Raw genomic sequence first — 20,604 nt, forward strand, 5'->3', positions numbered from 1 at the left:
GATCAGAATTAAGTGTACAGCATTTGATGGTTTCTCACTGAGGACCAGAAACTTGAAAGAGGGATTTAGATGTACAGACTTGTCTGGCAACAGCTACTAGTCCTAATAGCTATAAAGAAGCAGTGTATGGGCTGCGGTTTGGGCTGTGGTTAACCAACCATGGTTTGCTGTCATGGCTGGGTTCAGGCAGCACAGTAGTCCAGACTCAGAGGCTGGGCACGGGTTGTGCACTCAACCCATGCCCAACCCTTGCGCACGGGTTATCTTGTTGTCTGAACCCAGCCACTCGCTTCTGAGCATTGCATTCTCGAGGATAACCTAGGCTTCGCCCTAATTCCTACAAGAATAAGCCTCATCCTGCAGCCATGTGGGGAAGGGCACGATGCCACGTGCGCCTTCCCGCCAGGAAGTCCCCCTGGCACGTCCCGGGGAGCGGCGCTTCCTTTTCCCTTGGAAGTTTGCAAAGAGCCCGCCTGCAAGCGCCCTGCCAGCCCATGCAAACTTGCTGGGGGCAGAAGGGGAGCGAGGGGCGGGCGAGATCTGCCTCCGGCCGCCACGGCCAGAGCAGCCGTCCTTGCAGCCCCAAGCCTGCGCCGCGGTGCACCGGTCACTGGCAGCATCCTCGGCCCGGCCGCCCTCCGCCTCTGCCCTGTTTCCCCCTTTCTTGCAGACGCCCATTTCCCCCTTGGGTTAGCAGCAGAAGCCACTCGCTGCCTTCCCATTGGTCCGCCCGGCTGTCAAACGGGCCAGCTCGCCCCGCCCACTCAAATTAACACACGCCGCCCCTTGGCAAAGTTTGTCTGCTGCAACAGGGGCAAGGACCCGCCTTCCCCTGGAGCTCATTGGCGCGCTCCCTCGCAGCGGCTCTTCCCATTTGTTCCTGGCGTGCACGCCAGGGTAGGCTTCCCGGAGGCACCAGGAAGCTGATGCGACGGGGGTGTGGTTTTTTTGTTGCTTCCTCCTCCTCCTCCTCCTCCTACTCTTTCTCCTCTTTCCTTTTTGTAGATGAACCAGGAAGTAAAGTTTGAGCTGCTTGTGGCTGTCGGGTTTCCTATTAGCAGAAGAGCAAAGAAGGAACTTGAGCAGGATAGGGGAGAAATAGGGAATTGCAGGTGAGTCTGGGAAAGAAATGGATAACACAGCCTTAACATGCCAAGGTGCGTAGAGGAATGTCAACCCTCCCCTCAGATTTGATGTTTAAATTTTATGAAGGTGGGATGAATTGCTTTAGCCTTTTCTCCATGATCTAGAAACTTGTAACATTTCAGATTGTAATAGCGAGCCGTTAAAGGGTAAAGAATTTATAAGATCAGATGCGATGGATGGTATTGCTGTGCTTGCTTCTTTATCGAATCTGGTCTGTAAGCTGCTTTGAGTTTATTTGATAAAATAAAACACAGCATTTTGAAGAGGGCGGAATGCCTAGAAAAACTTAAGTGCATGTTTTCCTCAGTCAGTTTATCTGTCTTCTCTATGGGATAGCTATGTTTGCAATCCGGTTTTCTTTCTTGCACCTGTTCTTTTTTAACTGCTGCTTAAAATGCAGATATGCAAGCTATGAAGCTTTCCCTCCTCAATTTAATTTCCATGCAGATTTCAACTGCTACACTTCTGTGTGGCGGAACTGCTGTGAAAGACCCTGGAGAAAATTCATTTCTTAAGAGGGAGGCTAATAAATTTAACTGAAGGGGAAGGAGGGTTCTGTTAAACTTGTGTTACAGGATGTGGCTTTCTATTACACCTGGCCAAGCAGAAGTTGTGCATTACCTTCCCTTTTTTATAGGCTGGTTGGTAATGAAAACTAGAGGAATACTATTCATGTTTTCTCAGGATTAGCCCCATGGATATAAGTTAATCTCTTGCCAAATAAGTGTGCCTAGGACCACAGCTTTATATGATTCCTTCCACGGTTTATGGTATGCACTAATAAAAGCCCATTCCTTATGTTAACTTTGCAGTGGCCCCAAGTGAGAATTCTTTCACAAGGATATTCTGCAACATGGTGGATCCATAGGGTCTAGAAACTTAGACTGCCCATCATTCCAACGTCTGTTTACTGCTTTTAAAGCCTTTGGCAACCTGATGCTGACCAGTTGTTCTGGCCTTTACCAACTTGCCCAGTAGTTATCATGGATAAAGGAGATTGCAATCCAGAACATCTGTAGAGCACTAGGTTGGGGAAGTGTTCTGACTGGAAAGAGAAGCTTTGTAAGGAATAAGCTATCAAGATTGCAAATAATTGTGCCATTTATCTCTTTTTAAGACTTACTAGCCCGCCTGCTAACACAGACGCTTTTAGTCACAGTTAGGTACATCAGAAACCTGAAAGAGAGAGTGGGCCACAGGCATCCCTGCTTTTGTGACTTGACCGAATTGCTGTACAAGGTGCTTGGCTGGCCTTGACATTTCAGTTGTACTGCTGCTCAGCTACAGATGGAAGCACAGCAGCCTGATCACATTACACTGACCTTTGAAAAGCCTGTGACATTTACCTATTTATTTCCAAGTTGAATCCAAGGTGCTGGTTTTTGCAGGAGGAAATTCCAGGATTCCACTTATTTCTGGGAGTGTTGTCTTTGTGGGTTCCCTCTTGAGCACTGAGCCCTTCTGATAGAGCTTTAGGTCTCTGGACGGTTTCTTTTCTGGGCAGCTGGTTCTTTCGTATTGGAATCAGGGCTTTTTCAGGAACCACTCCAGAACTCTGGAATTCCTTTCCTCCAAGAACTTGGCTGAGCCTTGCGACTAGTGGAGAGGGGCTTTTTTGCTTTGTTTTATTAGGGCTCAGTCTGGGCCTGTCATTCCAGACCTTTAGAACAGCTTTCAGTCCTATGCATCTTTGGACAGAAAGTAGTTCTGTAACTCCCAGCATGGCTGGTAAGGGAGTGCTGGGAAGTGCAGGATTTTTTTCCTCTAAGGATGCGTAGGATTATACCCTTTCTTTTCTCTGGCTTTTTCATCAGTTAGGTTCACTGAGATGGCTAAATTGAGATGGATTTCTCTGCTCTTGCCTAAATATTTATTGGAGCCTTGTAGTTTGTATGTTTCAGTTCTTAGCTGTTTTTCTTTTTAAAAGATCAGTGGTTGATTTTGTGTGTAGTTTTATTTTATTATTGTGGCTTATGAGTATATTAAGATTTGGAAGCCAAGGGAACACCTGTACCTTCTACTGACTAAAGACCCTTTCCTTGAAAGTCAAGATTGTAGTCCTCATGGGTCTGAATGAAAGGATGATTTCTAAATAGGAACATCAGAAGCTGCCCTGATTGTTGGTCCATCTGGCGCAGTGTTGTCAGCACTGACTGGCGCTGCTGGCTCTACAGGGTTCCAGCCAGATTTCAAGCTGTATATGGAGAAGCCAAGAGGGAACCTGAGATATTCTGCATGTGTGGCATGTGCCCCAACATGGAGTTAAAAGCCCTTTCTTCCCAAGCTAGCGGTTTTTCCCCTTAAAAATATAAATATAGCTTAGAGCTAAAATATAAATATATATAAATAAATGTAGCTTAGAGTAGTTTTTGTTGTGGGTTTAATTGTTTGTGTTTGTTACGAGTGTAGCCTGTGCTGCTGATTTGCAGTGCTGTGTCTAAAGGCTGCAAGAGGTGAGGGAAACAAGTCCTTTCAGATGTGACACAAGAAGCTTCTCTACCCTTCTACTTGGAATCTGCTCTAGCTTGCCAAAGGAGCCAGCCAGAAGCCCCACAGAGAACGTGCGAGTGATGCCCAGCAAGGGGGCAACTGCAGTGTAGTCCTGGAGTCTAGTTTCTAATGCTCAGCATGAACAAATGTATTGATCTCACTCATTGACAAGGTGACGTACATGATCCACCTCCTCTCCATTGTATCCTCACAACTGCAACCCTGTGAGGTAGGTTAGATTAGAATAACTTACCCAATTCATCCAATGAGAGCCAGTGTGGTGTAGTGGTTAAGAGCACAGGACTGGGACTCAGACGATCCGGGTTCGAGTACCCGCTCAGCCATGGAGCCCACTGGGTGACTTCGGGCCAGTCACAGGCTCTCAGCCCAGCCTACCTCACAGGGTTGTTGTTGTGGGGAGAAGATGGAGGAGGAGAATGATGTCAGCTGCCTTGAGCCCTTTGTAGGAAAAAGGCAGGATAAAAATCGGAAAATAAAATAAATAAATAAAAAATGAGTTCTGTAGGTAAGGGAGGACTCATTTCCAGCTTCCCCAGTTCTGGTCCTCATTCTCTAACCATTACGCTACAGTGACCCTGCACCAGGTCAAGTAATCATGGCAAAGAGCGGCACTGAGCATCAGTACAGAACATTTCCCTCTCTGGTGGCCAACCGCTGACACTTCCAGTTCATCCGGGAGCAGAAGAGAAGCCCCTGCAGGTCAAAGGGAGCTGGCCGGGGGCAGTGACCAAGGCTGTCATGCTGGAAATGAGCCGGTGTTGGTTTGAATTCAGTGTCTCTGCCTGTGTTGCCCCAAGAGGAAGAAAGGCTGTGGGAGGAAACGGCACCATAAGCAGCTACATGTGGAATGTGTGTTTGTCTGCAGGTGCAGCGGGGTGACCATGACGACGTTAATTCACCGGGGCCGGCGCGCAGACGTTGGCCGGAATGCTGACAAGCGGGCAGACAGTGAGGAGGACCCGGTGCTAGACAAGACTCTGGGGGAGGAAGACCCCGGAGACTCCAAAGACATCCGACTCACCCTCATGGAGGAAGTCCTGCTCCTGGGGCTGAAGGATAAAGAGGTATGAGAGTGTTCGGGAGCGGCCTGTCCGTGGTCCTTTGCGCAGTGGCCTCTGTGCAGAAAAGGGCACCTGAAATGATGAAGGGGCATGATCAGGAGGAAGGAATTGTCCAGGCGCAGGTGGGTGGGAAAGGGTACAGAATTATGCTCAGTGAGGAGAAAGTGGCATCTCACGTCAGCTTGAGAATTAATACCTTTGGAGTAAGCCACACAGATGTGACCTTTGGTACCTTGGGCCCTGAACAACACGTGACCTCTGGAGAGGTCCTCCTCCAGTTGCTGCAGCCGCACTTCTAACGGCTTTACCAAATTTTTTTGCATGGCTTTCCGAAGCACGGTGGCAGTTCTGCCACAACGGAGAGCCTGGGGCTGTCGCCGTGTCTCGGCCTGAGTCCAGGAGTGGCGGATAACGGGGGGAATGATTGAGACACTCAGAATTATGCCTGGTGGGGAGCATGCAGACAGGGAGGCAAACAATCAGCAGTATAACAATATGAATAATGATGATAAGTGGCTAAATGAATAAGGAAGGACAGGGAACAGAGTCATTCTGGTGTCTTGCAGTACTTTTGAAGACTGGCAGATGTATTTTAGCGAAAGGTTTTTGTCGGCTGGAATCCACTTCCTTGGATGATTGCCGTGTTGTGCACATGACCTGCATTGCTGGTAGGTACAGAGCAATGACTAGAGCCCAAGGCTGTGAAAGCGAGAAATCCAGGCTGTTGCACTTCCATATGCAGCTTAACTGCACGAAAGAGAAACAGCGAGGACCCATGAGATTAGTTGTAACGCAGGCTTCCCTTTATGAATTTGTGTTTACAAAAACTGCAGCCCAAGGCAGTTAATCAGCATCTACAGTATTACGAAACAGCCAAACAGCAAATCAGAACCAAAGGATGCATTCGAAAAACAAAAACTGCAAGAGCAGTAAAACTCAGCCGGAATTCAAAACGACTAAGACCATGCAGGCACCATGCCAAAATGGCCAAAATGTCGTTTTGTTACATTAAGTTGACATTTGTTGCGGGAGAAGGAACTTTGGTTTTGGCAGAATCTTAAATAGAATGAAAATTACTGACAAGTTCTAGTCCCGACGCTGCTGTCTTCCACAGTGACGATCGCTGATTCATCTCAGGGTTACAGAAAGGGTAACGAATGAATGCTAGTGCTAGCTTAGGTATGTTCAGTTTCAAGCCATTTCAAAACCAATCCAACCTTTTTTTTACTACTTAGAAATCTGTTTTTACTTATCCTCCTCTCTTTGCAAGGCATTTCCTATCTAAACCTATGTCGGAAATGAATCTGAGCAATGCCCTGTCAGTCATTTGGAGTTAGTCACTCCAAGCCAGTAGCCTAGCTGGAAGAGGGCCTGTGGCTCAGGAACAGAGCGCATGCCACGACTCCCCTAGTACAAATGTTCTGGGCGAGCAGGTGCGAGAGCTCGCAGATGCGGCCACTGCATCTCACAGCCAGGCTGTGCGACCTCTTTCAGCCTGGAGGGCCATCTCTCCAACGCCTGTTTCGAGGCAGAAAAGGGTGTCTCCAACTTCAGGGTGCCAGATTCTGCCCCTCTTGCTGCCTGCAGCCTCCCTGCTCTCCTGATGGTTGCTTGATTCTCCAGATTTTTTAAAAATAAAAAACGTGTTTTAACACAGGAGCACAGCCCTCCAGCAGCAGATCAGTTTGGGTTCCTAACAGTGTGCTTATGTCTTTGCAGCCTAGGCTCCCCTTCTTTTTGACGCAGGTTCTTGAAAGTTCCTTTCCCTTTAGGGTTGCCAGCTTGTCACCAACCAGGCCCCCCAGGGTAGCCATTTCAGGAGAGTGTGCCGAGTACTTTAAAATCCCAGATGTGCCCAGTGATGGGGACTAGCTGTGTGACAGTGAAAGTGAAGGGATCACCGACCCATGTCAGCTCGCCTTATGTATGTGCCGTCAAAAGCATCGACGTAGGAGATGGAGCTTGAGGAGACAGCTGGGCTCGGCCCCAGCAGCACTCGCATGTTGAGGGCTTTAAAACTACGTGTTTTAAAGGCCCGGACACAGAGGAACTTCTGTCCCTGTTTGCTTACTTGAGACAGGTTTTTCAACTATATTTCTTCCTGCCACTCTGTGACTAAAGGAGAAAACATTCACCTACAGAAAGTGCAATATGAATGTAGCTTGCAGAGGTTCTTCTGCGGAAGACCCTTTGCCTGGCTGGAATACACCGTTCTTGTTCCACCCAGTTCTAAATGGAGTCTTTCTGATGTGGGAACACAGGTTGTAAAGTGCCAACACCAATGCAAACACGGTACTTGAAATTTGGAGCAGCCTTAGGAAATCCTCAGCTGAGCGACACATTTCAGGCCTTTAGTAGCAGAGTGTGGGCGACATGGTTTCATTTTGGTGCTAGGAATATGGATTTTATCATGGCATTTCAGGTGCCAAGTCCCCCAGAACGGGACCGTTCAGATCCAGATTACCGTCTTGCCAGGAAGGACTGGAAATGAATGTTTGAGGCTGCTATTTAGCACTGATGTGAAACATAAACTGGCTCTCTAATTTTATAGGTACTTGCAGAAGTTTCTTTAGGGTGTGAAGGTGTTTGGCTGAACCTGCTATAACACTCAGCCACTAATGTTAAATGATTTGTTTTACAAGAATCCGTAGGACTTGGGGCCTCTTTCAGTGTCCTTCAAAAAGTAAGGAAAGGTCGTTTGTATAAAAGACCTTCCCTTGTTGCATTCTTTCAAAAAGTTCTTTCAGGATGCCATCAGGAAGTGACCCGATAAAAAGGTAAATAAAAGATGGATTTGAGTTCTTGAAATGTTTGTCAAGGCCTGCTTTCATAACCTAACGCTACTGGAATGAATAGACCTTTAAATTCATTTTTCGAGGGGGGAACAGGCAGTGCTCCCAGTCCAAGGGAGCTTCTGAAAGGCACACCGCACATTTGCCCAGCTTTCATGTGGCAAGTGGGAGCTCCTTTGGGCCCAGCAAGTCTGCTGCTCTTTGTGTAAAGGAACCTTTGCTCTTCCATGCATCCAAAGTTAATTCCTGATGGGGGGAAATGAGAAATGTGCTATGGTGTCTTTCTGCAGGCCTTCCACCAGTAAATATGGATCTGTCCTCTCTCAGATCTAGGTCTCAGATGCAGGCCTAGATCCTAAGAACAGCCTGTTATTGTACAGTGTGGGTTTAAATTTGGGTTCGTCGGCTCCCAGAGAGCATTGGTGGCTGGATAGTACAGACATGCGATGAAAAAAATTAATCTAACAGGTTGGCCTGATCTGGTGCTCTCCAGACGTTTTGACTGCAGCTCCCAGAATCTTGAGGATTGGCCATGTGGGCTGGAACTGATAGTTGTGGTCCAACACATTTAGAAAGCATCAGCTTTGGGAAGGATTCACTAGAGAGGGATCTAATGTAATTTGTTTGTTTTGTTTGTGTTTAGTAAACAACAGAGCCTAATTAAAAACAGCCCATTTTTTAGTCTCAGTATACTTGCAGTATTTGAGGAGGTTAATGAAAGAAGACTGAATCCTTTGCATATTTGGATGGAACTTGTATAACTGTTTGTGGAACACAAACAACATCTACATGAATTGTGTGTTTTATGTAGGTTTTATATAGGCTTGTGCCCTTAATGAGTTTTCAGTATTATATAAAATGTTTTAATTACAGTACTTGTAAAAGCATTTTAAGACGATAGCATGCACATCTGTAATGAGAGAGGCAGTGTGGTGTAGTGGTTAAGAGCATGGGACTGGGACTCAGATGATCCGGGTTCAAGTCCCCACTCGGCCATGGAACCAACTGGGTGACTTTGGGCCAGTTACAGACTCTCAGCCCAGCCTACCTCACAGGGTTGTTGTTGTGGGGATAAGATGGAGGAGGAGAATGATGTGAGCTGCCTTGAGCCCTTTGTAGGAAAAAGGCAGAATCTAAATCGAAACATAAATAAATGGATAATGTTTACACTTAAGAACATAGCAGTTCTAAAAACTGTTGACACCCTAATTAATTTTAATAACCCAAATAACAATGCCCTATATACTGGCAGCCATCCACCTACGGGGCTGAAGCTGCGAAGCTTTCCTAGTATTTCATTTGCAGTTGGCATCCGTTCCTGTTCACTAGCAAACTTTTGAAATGGAAAAAAATGTGCTGTAAAAGAAAGGACTGGAAAATCTCCAGCTCACATCACTGGGAATGTGACAAGCTGGGCTTGGAGGAGAAACATGTTCTTCTATGCTTGCTTCCCAGCTGCACTCACAGTCACACTTCCATGAATGTGTCTGATTCTTCCTTAAAGCTGCCTCTGTTCATTGCCATTACTTGTGGCGGTGAGTTCCATAAGTTAATGATTTTTGAAGAGTAGTATGTTCTATTGTATTTCAATGTATTTTATTGTGTTGTAAGCCGCCCTGAGGCTTCGGCAAGGGGCGGCATAGAAATGTAATAATAATAATAATAATAATAATAATAATAATAATAATAATAAATAATACTATTCTGAAGATTACCTCTGGACCTCTCTCGACCTCTCAGTGCCACGCATAATTTTATTAAGCTAGGTGTTGGGGAAGGCCATACACGTATGGCATGGAGTGCTTTATAAATTCTGTAATACATAAATCTCACAAGTACCGTCATGATCTTGATACATCTATTGGAGGGTTGATATATTGGTGAAGCTGGACAATAAAGTCAGAAGATCATTGAGGAGATCAAACAGCAAAGCCGGTCTGTATTGCTGGATGGAGTGCTGGCCAGGAATGGAGGGCCTCTGCGTGGCCTGTGACCAGGGTGTTTAGAGGCACTTGTGGCATCCTGGTTCTGCCACACGGTCCCCAAAGAGGTCTGCCCAGTGCTCCCATTGCTCACTTCTTAGTGTGGGGCAAAGACCTGCCTTTTCTCCTGTGCGTCTCAGGTGTCTAATGGGGCTAGTTTATCTCTTCCTGGGCAGTTTGTTGCTTAGCATTGCGTTTTATTATTTTGAATATTTGTTTTTTTATTTTGCGTTATGCATTGTTTCTGTTGCATTTCAGTATTTTAACTGCTTGTATCTGACAATGAAAATGATTGCCCCTGGGCAGATGAAAATATGATGATGATGAAAATTATAATACCTGAATGGTAAGAAAACGGGGTGCCTGCTTCCTGGAAGCAGTGGAAGAGTGGAAGCCGTGTGTGCCTCATAGCTGCTCAACTCTGTTCACGGCTGATCCACGTGTTGCCGCTGTTATGATTCAGTTAAATCCCTGTACCGCCACTTAGCTGTAAGTCAGCCGCTGTCCTCTTCTCAGGGCTACACGTCTTTCTGGAACGACTGCATTTCCTCAGGCCTGCGCGGTGGCATCCTCATTGAGCTGGCCATGAGAGGGAGGATACAGCTGGAGCCGCAGACCATGAGGAAAAAACGGCTGCTGGACCGGAAGGTGAGTGCTGCCCCGCATTGCCTCCTGGCTGCTGTGGCTGGGCCAAGGCAGGGGCTTTCGTGGCCGTCAGCCCAGCCGAAGCCTCTCTGGTCGTTGTGCTCGCCTTCCAGGTGCTCCTGAAGTCGGATGCCCCGAGCGGGGACGTGCTGCTGGACGAGACGCTGCGCCACCTCAAAGCCACTGAGCCTGCCGAGACCGTGCAGACCTGGATCGAGCTGCTCACAGGTGAAGGGGAGAACCCAAGCTTTCTGCGGCGCGGCTCCCACAGAGGACTGGGGCCCGACTCCCAACGCTGACCGCATCCTCCTCTTTGCTCTGGGTCCAAATCAAAGTGCTCACTGTAAGCTTGCCCAGCAGTGACTGAGGAACGCGCTGGTGTCAATTATTCCCTTAATCTGAAGGATGTTCAATCTGCTTTTCAGCCCAAAAAAGTCTTCTGGAGCAGCTTGCAGTGATCAGTTGTAAAATACCCCTGCCCCCTCAGGCTTACAACCTCAGGATCACGACATAGGAAAAAAATGGATTGGGAGGGAGAAGGAAAACAGCGCACTAGTTCCCAGGGGCAGAGTTCTTGCAGAAATCAGCAGTCGCAATCAACTCCCTTCACTTAAAGCCCAGGACTGAATGCAGTAAGGGCGCTCTAAGAAGCGTCGTGTCCTGCCTGAGTATAAGCACTAAATAATATTTCAAGTCTTGTGTTGTCCTGCAGGCGAAACCTGGAACCCCTTCAAGCTGCAGTACCAGCTCCGCAATGTCCGTGAGCGGATTGCCAAGAACCTGGTGGAGAAGGGGATCCTGACCACCGAAAAGCAGAACTTCCTCCTCTTCGACATGACCACCCACCCGGTCACCAACACCACGGAGAAGCAGCGCCTGGTGAAGAAGCTCCAGGAGAGCGTGCTGGACAAGTGGGTGAACGACCCGCACCGCATGGACAGGAGGACACTGGCGCTGCTGGTCCTGGCCCACGCCTCCGATGTGCTGGAGAACGTCTTCGCCAGCCTGGTCGACGAGAAGTACGACGTGGCCATGAACCGGTCCAAGGACCTGCTGGATAGGGACCCCGAGGTGGAAGCCGCCAAGGGGACCGGCACGGAGATGATATGGGCTGTGCTGGCGGCCTTCAACAAGTCCTAGGCCGTCCCTCGGGGGCAGATGGGCCCGAGCCGGCGCCGCCCTGCCTCTTCGGGAGTGATGAACCTCTTGCTCTGTGGAACCTTCCCGTCTCTTGGCGGTGGCGCTGGGCACTCCCTCTCGCCACGGCCGCCCCTCCGACAGGGCAGCCCTCGGCCCAGCGGGCAGCCTCCGGTTTCGGGAGCGCCTCCCCCTTCGGCTCCACCACCACCTCTCGCTTGGACTCGGGGATTGGATAGAGCGCAGGAAAGAGCAAGGGCGGTTGTGTGTCTCTCCTCGGCCCCCACAACCTCCCCTCCCCATTTCCTAAGTTAAAATGAAGGCCTGTGTCAGCTAGAAATAGACTGCACCCCCTCTCTTTGATTTCACATCCTCTTTTCGATGTTTTAGGCGAGGAATGAAGTATTTTTGTTCTGTTTTGTTTTTTAATCTCGTCAGTCCAACCTCCGTTTCACCCTGTCTTGTTTTCTCAATCCAAGTTCGTCCCGATTCTTCTTGTGCTGTTCTCTTTGTGTTGATTGGGGAAGACCATTACAGCACAGGGTCTCTATGCAATCTCGTGTGTTTTTTCCTCCTCCCACAGGAATATGGAAAGCTGTTTTCCACCAGGGCAAATCCTCGATCCATCAAACTCACCCGTGATTGGCAGCCCTTGCTCACCTGGATTTTGGGCAGGAATATTTTCTGCCCTACCTGGATTTGTTGAGGGCGCCTTCCCTGATTTGCCCACCCTGCAAACTGAGCAGTGGGCACCTGTAATTTTTACTGTGTCTGCTAAAAATCAAGGCTTTGATCTAAACGCCTATTTCCTGTTGAAATCCATGGGATTAAATTTAGCAGGCTCCACGTACAGCTCGCTTCTGGCTGCAGGCCCAGGTGTCTGCACCGACAGCAGCTTAATTCCGGGGCTCATATAAAATGTACAGATGGACTCGATTTAGGAAGGATTGAACCTGGGGCCTTCTGCACGCAGCGCAGGCGCTACAGCCCCCCCGCCCAGGCCACCCGGTGCCCCTCCCAGCGGAATGCCCCCTGGGCACGGCCCAGATGCTCTAGGCCAAGCGGCGCCGCCGGACGGCTCTGCAGGCTCGCACACCGCTGCAAGAGCCCTTCCGCCTCCACTCGGCCGGGAGACCTCGGCCGGGCTGCGCAGGCCTGCATCGCAGTGCCGCCCCATCGCTCCAAGGCGGTGTGGGGAGGGCAGCGTCGAGGGGCAGCAGCGGACCCGCACGCTGCGGGGAGGGGGGTGGCTTCCGCCTCCAGCAGGCCGCTGTGTCTGGCCGGCCACGAGCCGGGCCGCTGAGGGGTGGGCCAAGGACCGGTCAGAGCGGGAGCAGGTGGCGGCAGGGCGAGCCGCGGCCCGTCCTCGAGGGCGCCGAAGCGCTGGCCGGCCCGGCCCTCCAAGGGGCTCGGAAGGGCGCGCCAGCCAGGCCCCTCCTGGCTCAAAGCCTCCCCTGTGGGAGGCGCCCAGCAGCACTGGCCCCGCCCCCAGCAAGGCAGGGCGTGGCCACCGGCTGCTTGGCAAGGCGAGCTCCGATTGGCCGCCCAATCTGTATAAGAGGGACCAGCTGGATGGTCCTCCGGCTCCAGCAGCTGGGCAGAGGTTCAGCGGCTCCCCTTGGCTGGGTCGGAGCAGCTCGGGGCTGCGGGGAGGTAAGTTCCCCGGCGGGGGACCCCACGCCCTGGAGTCCGTTGCCCCTTGGGCAGCCTGCGCCTGGGAAGGCCCACCTGGCGTGGGGCCTGTGCGGTCTGGGGGCCACGTGGGGCCCAGTGTCGCTCACCTCGGCGCATGGGGTTTAACGCTGTCGTTAAAGGGGCCCAGTGCCCACCCAGTGCCCAAAGCTGAACGGGGCCCTTCTGGTGCCGCCCACCCGCCCCAGCTTTATATGACTCAGACATGTGCACAAACACCTTTTCTCCCCCTCTGTTTTCCCATCCATAAAACTTCCAGAGTGGCAGGATATTTCAATTAAGGACGTTTACTTTTTGTGAATAACATTTCACCACAAACAAGTACAGGATGAGGTATCCAAGAAGAAAAAACTTTGGTATAAAATGTACAGCTTCTTTCTTCTTTAAACTTTTTTTTTTTAATTTTCTTGCTTACAGGCAAAAAAGACTTTGGTTTTCTCTCTTAAGTTAGCACGGTTGACAAACAAAGAAGAAACATTCAGTTTATTAATATATAGTAATGCACTGCTTTGATTAAAAACATGACCACGTCACTCGGCTTACGCTGACCAGGGGGTGAAGAAAAGGGATAGGTGGAAAATATGTTGGTGTTTGTTGCCATCTTTTCTTTTAAATGTTCATTTCTCCTGTGCCCTGAACAGCAACCCTGATCTCCAGAAATCAAAGAGGGTGGTTTGTGCCTGAAAAAAGCTCCTCCTATTTCAGCCAGTCAAGTGGCTGTTAAAGGCAGAGGACCCCTTGCCAGTTTTCAGAGATGGCTACCCAATTGCAGCATGGTTGTCCTTGCAATTTGGAAAATACAGCATAGTCTTTCTCTAAGTGATGGAAGGATTTAGCGTATGGGATCCAGATTTTACAACTGAAATTGCATTTTCTGGTTCCAGTGAATCTTCTGGGGTAGAGAAATTATTTCCAATGTACACAACCCATTTTAAATATTGAAATGGAGGCATGGGAGCGGGACTCGGCTCTGAACTAGGGTCAGAATCCAAGAAATGCAGCTGTAAAGGGGAATTATCTAAGTCTAGGAACCACTCAACATTAGAACAAATGTTCAGAGACACTTCGTTTGCTTATCTCCAAGTCTCAGAGCTCCCACCCCTGGCTTTAGGTGTCCACAGTAACTACAACTATGCAGGTGTTAACACCTGTGTATCCTGCCGTAAGCTTGCAAGCGTGGAGGGCAAGTCCTTGGAAACACAAAAAGCCAGGGCTGTTGTCCCAGTTGCTAGGAAGCAGCACACAAGCATGCAGTCCAAAGCTTTGGCTCTTTGCAGGCAGCATTTCTGTCGGTGCTGCATTGCCAGCTTCCCCTCGACGTTGAAAATGGTTCCTGAGTTTGGAGAAAGGACTTCCTCATCCCCGTGCCCTCCAGGTGCACTGGACTTGCAGCAGCTCCTGGTCCCAGTTAACACACTGGCTGGGAATGAGGAAGACTGCAGTCCAGAACATTTAGAAAGCACCAAGCTGGGAAAGTTTGTCCTAAAAATGACCTCCTTCGCCACACCTGCCAAACAGTTTTTTTTTCCCGTGACGTGCCTCTCGTTTGTCAAATTCCACATTTCACTAGATGGTATGTTGTGTGTTTAGGTGAAAAGTGAATGGGTGGGTATTTATATGATGACAAAGAGGCTGAGATCCCACTGTGAAATTCCCTAGCAAAGATCAACATGACGTTAGAAACAGCCCATTTTAAAAGACACACACATGAGTTGCGTTAAGAAACACGGACATTCTTCCTCTGTTCTCTTTTGATTTGGGGCCTCTGTCAACAGAGCATGTTTGTTCTGATTATGCTGTCGTGGCAAGAGTGAAAAAGTAACTAGTGTATCCTTTTTAAACCGGATATGATATGCCAGCATTTGATTGCTCTGGAAACACAGGGCACAGAATTCTGTTCTGCCACCAGAAAAGGTTTCAGACGCTAAGCTCGTGCCTGAGATCTGAAAAATAAAAAGGCCGCTGATGTTGACGACATTTTCCTGATACCTGTTATGTATTCTGGCAGGAATTGCAAATTTTAGTCAAAGAGGCACGCACCTTTATCCTTCTCATTACTCAGTTGCACAACTGGTGGGAGATGCTTTAACCACAAAAATGGAAGAAACGTGGTTCTTTTCACAATGTTGTGCAAATGCCCAGTAATACGATTTCAGAAGCAGAACCCCGGAACCACAAACATTTGAGTTTTGCTCAGGGAAATGTATCTGGGGAACTTTGCAATACCAGAAGGAACTTGACGCGGACTCCATGGTATCACACTGATGGGCTGATGTGTGCCCAGGCCCAGGTTTTGTGGCTGCGCCTGATGCTGATTCTGCGGCTGTCTGTCTGTCTGTCTGTCTCTTTTGGGCGACCCTGTTCTAGCATCATGGCTCAGGCATCGTGAGATCGTTGCAGCACAGTCAAGTTGCAGTTGGATGCATTGTTCTAACGGGGGTGAGGAACTCCTCTTGGCCCAAGAGCCAAATTCCATTTTGGAGATCTTAGTTTTCACCTTAAGTTGTTAGTGACGTTGGAGAAAAGTTTCAACCTTTTCAGATGGGCTGGGGGAGATGTGCAGAAGCCACTGAATGCGTGGAGGGCAAAGACGGGGGCCAAAGACCCCCAGTGGGAATCCCCTAAGCTTCCTGGAGGTGCCGTTTGCTCCTTTGAAAAAATCAGGTGCCCAGGTCACTTTTAAAAATAATGATAACTTTGCATGTTATGTTTTGCTGCTTTGGGCACCAGTTTTAGTGGAATAGCAGTTCAACAAATGAACCGCCATCCTGCGGATGAGGCAGAACATTTGTAATTCCTGCTGTAAAAACTTGGGAGACGACCTACCGGGGCAAATGTTTGTAAAAAAGACCTTCAAGATGGGCTGGAATCAGGAACTAGGTCTGTACACAAACCTCACCGGCCCCTAAGTGACTGCTATGGGAGCCGGAAAAACCAAAACATTTTAAAAAAGAATAACCTTGTCTAGCAGAGTCAAAGTAAGCAGCGGCAAGGAGAGAAGACTAAACAGTGCAGCGAAACACAACAAGGTTGAGATACCATTTTTAGGATGTTTTGCGTTTTCTGCCCCCAGCCCTAGTGTCTTATTCAACAGGACGTGGTGGGGGGGGGGTAATTTGGAATCAACAAAAAATCCCCTCTCTTTCTCCCTTCCACTTTTGTGCCGCAGGGCCTGTTCAAAAGGATCTTCTACAATGCCTAATCCTGTGGCATAATCACTAAAGTGCATTTTTATTAGTAGCATCCGCAGGGAACAAAGTTTGGGGAGGGGGAATTGCCATGACAATTGGGTTTGGGTCCTTCTGCCAACGCGCGAAGGCCCTTTGTTCCCCTCACTGTCCAGAGCAAGCTGAGTGTTCTGACACAAACAAGAGTACTTTGAGAAGCCATGCAAAAAAATATATAGAAATATAGATATATTACGACACACGCACATCCACACGTCCTCCCAACACATGCGCGCTCACGCAGACGCACAAAGGACTCCCTTTGCGGAACAAAATGGAACAAAAATCATCTTTGGTATCTTTCGGTGCAAGAGAAAAAAGTGAGGTAGAAGGTTTTTTTTCTTTTCGGCGATTTGGACGAATTTTGGACAGCAGGATCACCCAACAAGAACAGGAGGGGGACGAGGAGGCAGTGGCACAGGCGGTGCCGGCAGGGGGCGCTCACGTCCTCAGTGGACATGCCCCGTCCGGACAGGCGCCGGGAGGGGAGCCGAGCTGGGCAGCGATTCCTGCAGAGGGTCCGTCTCCTAATCCTCGTGTGGCCAGCCCTTAAGGGGGTGCAAAGCACTCCTACGGAAAGTGGGGGGTCTTCCCCACGTCGCTTTGTGCCGCTGTGCCCCCAGCCCGGCCCAGGGGGCTTCTGTGCGCCACTAGCTTGGTCAACCAGATTTGCAAGTTTGCGTGGCTCTCTCGGAAACGCGGGCCCTGGCTTGCTCCCGAGTGCAGGGAGAGGCATGTTGAAAGCGGCATCCGTCTGAATGCCGCCTGGTAGTTCGCTGGTCCCTCTTGCACCCTCCGCTTGGCCCTGGATAGGCAGAAATATTTCACCGCTCTCAAGAAAGGCTCTGGTGCTTGCTCCTCTCTCTGGCATCGGACGCCACTCAAAAGGAGACTTCCCCAATCTGGCACTGTCCAGATCGTCTGGATCACAAATCCCAGGCTTCTTGATCATTGGCTAGACTGGCTGGGGCTGATGGGAGTTGAAGTTGCAACAATCCCACGGCTGGGGCAGGCTGCCCTAAGGTAACAGAAACCCAACATTCCTCCAGTTGTTTGTATTTTGGATCACTAAGATAGAATTCTCTGGATGGCAGGGCAAATGATGTGGTTGTGGGAAAGCAGTTACCAGTTACAACTGCAAACCATAAAATGTAGCTTGGTTTTAATATAGTTTAGGACTGGTGGTCCTTTGGTGTTGGCTTTGGGAATAATTTAAGTTGCTTCCACTGAATGTCGGCACATGCTAGCTGTGTTGGGAGAGAACAGTTTCTGTGGCATGCAGAATGGAACCCAGCTGCACGGAGGGGGTCTTGGAAGCTGCCCGGTGCTTCTCTGGATGAGTTTCTGCTCCAAACTCACCTGCTTCAATTACGGTTTCCGGGGGCAAGAATTCTCCCATTTTTGCATTGAGAGCAACTGGTTCTTTCCCTCCCTCCCCACAACTGCAGCTGAAAGGTTCATGCTCCCAGGAGGCTGGCTGTTGCATCTCTGTCTGTCGCCACTCCAGGTTCACCACTTCCTGTTCAACTTCCTGGTGTGCCCAGCGTAGTGATTCATTCAGGAATGCCTAGGATAGGTACTTCTGAAATTTCCTTTTCCGTGCCTAAAAAGGAAACCTTTCCAGATGGAAGGACAATGGATATACTATATTCAACTGGGGATGGAGGGGACACGAGTCAGCTATCCCAGTTCCCAGAACTGGAACCGTGCCTTCTCAATGCCGAGTCCTCCCCTTTGCCAAAGAGATATGGCTGTTTTGCAGCCCACTTAAGATCACTCCCTGGGCAAAGCCGCTCCCAGCTTTCATTTTCCCCTCAAAGGCCAACCCCACAGCCGGAGCAGTCCTCTTCCCTGACATGGCAGTCCTCTGTACCTGCCTGAGAGAGTACCGGCCTATCCAGTGCCATTCAAACTGCAAATGTCAACGGGAACTTCAAAGCACATGAGCTTTGCCCTTTGCAGCGTCTGGCGGATGTTCCCAAGGGGCCAAGGCAATTCACAAGCGGTGGAGGGAGACAGAAAGTTGGGGCTTTTTCTTCAAGGGATCAGCTTGTGTATCCAAAGCCCCCAACTGAGATGCAAGCAAAGGTTTGCTCTGCAGAAAGGTTAAGCAGGGCAGGCGGGGGGAGGGGAGGCTGTGCACCCAGGTTGTTCTAACGGATAGGCTTCATCCACAAGGTGCGGAAAAGCCTTTTGGACAAAACGGCACCAACGGATGCTCAGGTTGCAACCCACCAGACTCGGGGAGACTTCAGCACGCTCCTTGCTGTTTCAGCTTCACGGGGTCCCACCAGCAGTAAAGAAGCTCTTTTACCCCAAGGGACGAATTTCCTTCTGGATATGCTGGGGGGGGGGGCATTTCATGGTGGATGGGGCGAGAAGCTACAGGGCTGTGGCAAAATGCCAATCTGAGTTATTTGCGGTTCTTCCAGCCAGTAAGGCAGCCTGACGAGAGGATCGGGGTGGGGACAGAATGCACAAGAACTGGGAGACCCCCGAACGGCCGAGGGAAAGCGTGGGGCTGGGGAGCCACAGATGCACCGTTCTGAGCCCGCGGTCCGGGTGTCCTGCACCATCTTGTGCTTGATTTTGGTTTGATTTTAGCATTTCTTGAACTAAATCATGAGCGGGAGTGTGCACAGGTTAGCCCAACTTTGAGAATCTTTAGTCTGCCAGCGGGGATGCTGTCCCTGCAGTTTTTTCTTTGATATATCAGCCCTCTTACCTAGTACGTGTGACTGTACCGAGCTTCTCACTGTGTCGTAAGAAACTCTAGCCCTAGATGCGGCTGTAAGATCGTTCTTGGCCAGGGTCCTTCCATCTATGCATGAGTGTCTCATTGCTTGCATGGGCATCCGTAACAGAGGAGGAGGGGAGGACACCAAATACGTGGGGAACTGTGCTCGTTTCAGAAGCAAGTCCAGAAACTGAGGCACCGGCGTCTGGGGGGTGGGAGGCAATGGGCTGAAGAGCAGCTTGGAAACATCCTTGAGACTAATCCAATTCTGTTTTGTTTACATCTGGCCCAGAAACGGAATGATGCAAAATGCCTCGAGCAGCATCGCTGCCCTGGACATGCACCTTGGTCCCCCACCTGCTTAAACCAGTTACCTTTCCATAACAGATCCTGAGGCTTGTGCAGGCAGGAGAAAACCTGCTGAGATTTCCCAGGGACTCGATTCGTTCCCAAGAAATGTGTTCCCCTTGTGGGAGAGAGGATCTGTCGCTCATTTACAGCTGGGGTAATTTGTTTGAAGCAAGGTTCAGTTTGGATGCCAGGAAGTACTTCCTGATGGTTAGGTCCCCTAGGGTAAGGAATGGGCTCCCACGGGAGGTGGTCGAGGCCCCATCGGTGCGGGTGCTCAAGGACAGGCTGGATGTGCAAGGGTGGGCATGTCGTGAGTGGAGCCAGCTGGAGCCGGGGGTCAGACTAGATGGTCCGGGAGCCCCTTCTGACTAGTTGTTTCTGTTTCTATGTTTCTTGAGCAGCCATTTGGTTTCTGCTATCCCCAGATGCTTACAAGCCCCCCTTGTGTGGGACAAGAGAGCAGAAAATGGCTTCCTGCCCATGCCCCCTTGCTGTGTTCAGGAACGGGGCATGTAGACGAGGGAGAGCTACCGAATTCCCTCACAGATGGCTCTGCCTGGCCAGGGGCAGTCCTCTTTCCTCCCCTCGAATTGCCCCCTTCCAGGGAGCATCCTGGGGAAAAGTTGCCTCCTCCACGTGGGAGCCGGGCAGTAGCAGAGAGGGCAAAATTGACTCCATCATCCGCAAGGAAGCCAAGCCTGTCTCCACCAAGGCCCAATTCAGCGTTGGCAAAATGCTGGGTGCAGGGAGCCATCCCAGTGGGGAGCAGGTTCAAGTACCGGAAGAAAAAGCACTGGCAAAAGCACCCAGCACCTTTGGCCTCTGTGATGCCTACCCTGCGGTTGAAAGAGCACTTTTTCGTTGGGCAGGGAGGGATCCTGGAAGTACAAAACTGCCACTTCCATTTGGAATCTGGGGCCTTGGGCTATTCTGCCCAGCTCCTTTGCCTCCTGCCTGGAACTGCTGTGGCAAAGGCCCAGTTAAGAAAGTCCCCGAAGCCTGGAATGGGACACACGTGGAGCAGAAAAGGACCAGCTGCTCTGGTTTGGAGGCTTTGCGTGTGCCCGGGAAGATGAGCTGCATGTGCAAGGAATCTGTTGGGCTGGGTTCAAGTTTCCAGCCCTCTTGCCCCAGGCCAGATCTGGGGTGAATCAGAGTGCTTCCTACCAGGCAGGATTACTTGAAGAATTCTCTGCTCTTACCTCCTGGGCATCTTTCTCAGGTTGCTGCCCCTTGCTTTTCTCCTGCCGGGCCAGAAAAAATGACGGGGAAGGGGCAAAGCGCCAGAGCATTGACTCGGCCAGAGATGCATCGAGCAGACTC

General features: G+C 50.0%; 1 protein-coding gene across 2 annotated transcripts; it reads left to right on the forward strand.

The window, feature by feature from the left end:
* Positions 1-987: 987 nt before the first annotated feature.
* GOLPH3L (golgi phosphoprotein 3 like) lies at positions 988-11,829 on the forward strand. Of its 2 annotated transcripts, none has more exons than XM_044449303.1 (5): positions 988-1,112; positions 4,523-4,721; positions 10,009-10,140; positions 10,251-10,365; positions 10,850-11,829. In XM_044449303.1, exons 1-5 carry the CDS (start codon positions 1,006-1,008, stop codon positions 11,275-11,277), a joined length of 981 nt encoding a protein of 326 aa, XP_044305238.1. In that variant the 5' UTR covers positions 988-1,005; the 3' UTR covers positions 11,278-11,829. The 2 variants fall into 2 exon arrangements, with proteins under 2 accessions (XP_044305238.1, XP_044305239.1); XM_044449304.1 differs by having other exon boundaries at positions 1,049-1,157.
* The last annotated feature ends 8,775 nt before the right edge of the window (positions 11,830-20,604 follow it).

The sequence above is a fragment of the Varanus komodoensis genome, unplaced genomic scaffold, assembly GCF_004798865.1.
Source record: "Varanus komodoensis strain SLA01 unplaced genomic scaffold, ASM479886v1 scaffold57, whole genome shotgun sequence".
NCBI classification, from domain to species: domain Eukaryota; kingdom Metazoa; phylum Chordata; class Lepidosauria; order Squamata; family Varanidae; genus Varanus; species Varanus komodoensis.

Excerpts from the sequence above, each read along its gene's own strand:
- GOLPH3L (XM_044449303.1), top strand. The coding sequence starts at position 1,006 with ATGAACCAGGAAGTAAAGTTTGAGCTGCTTGTGGCTGTCGGGTTTCCT. Across the intron at positions 1,113-4,522 it reads GGAGAAATAGGGAATTGCAG|GTGCAGCGGGGTGACCATGA; the intron begins GTGAGTCTGGGA and ends GTTTGTCTGCAG. Across the intron at positions 10,141-10,250 it reads AACGGCTGCTGGACCGGAAG|GTGCTCCTGAAGTCGGATGC; the intron begins GTGAGTGCTGCC and ends CTCGCCTTCCAG.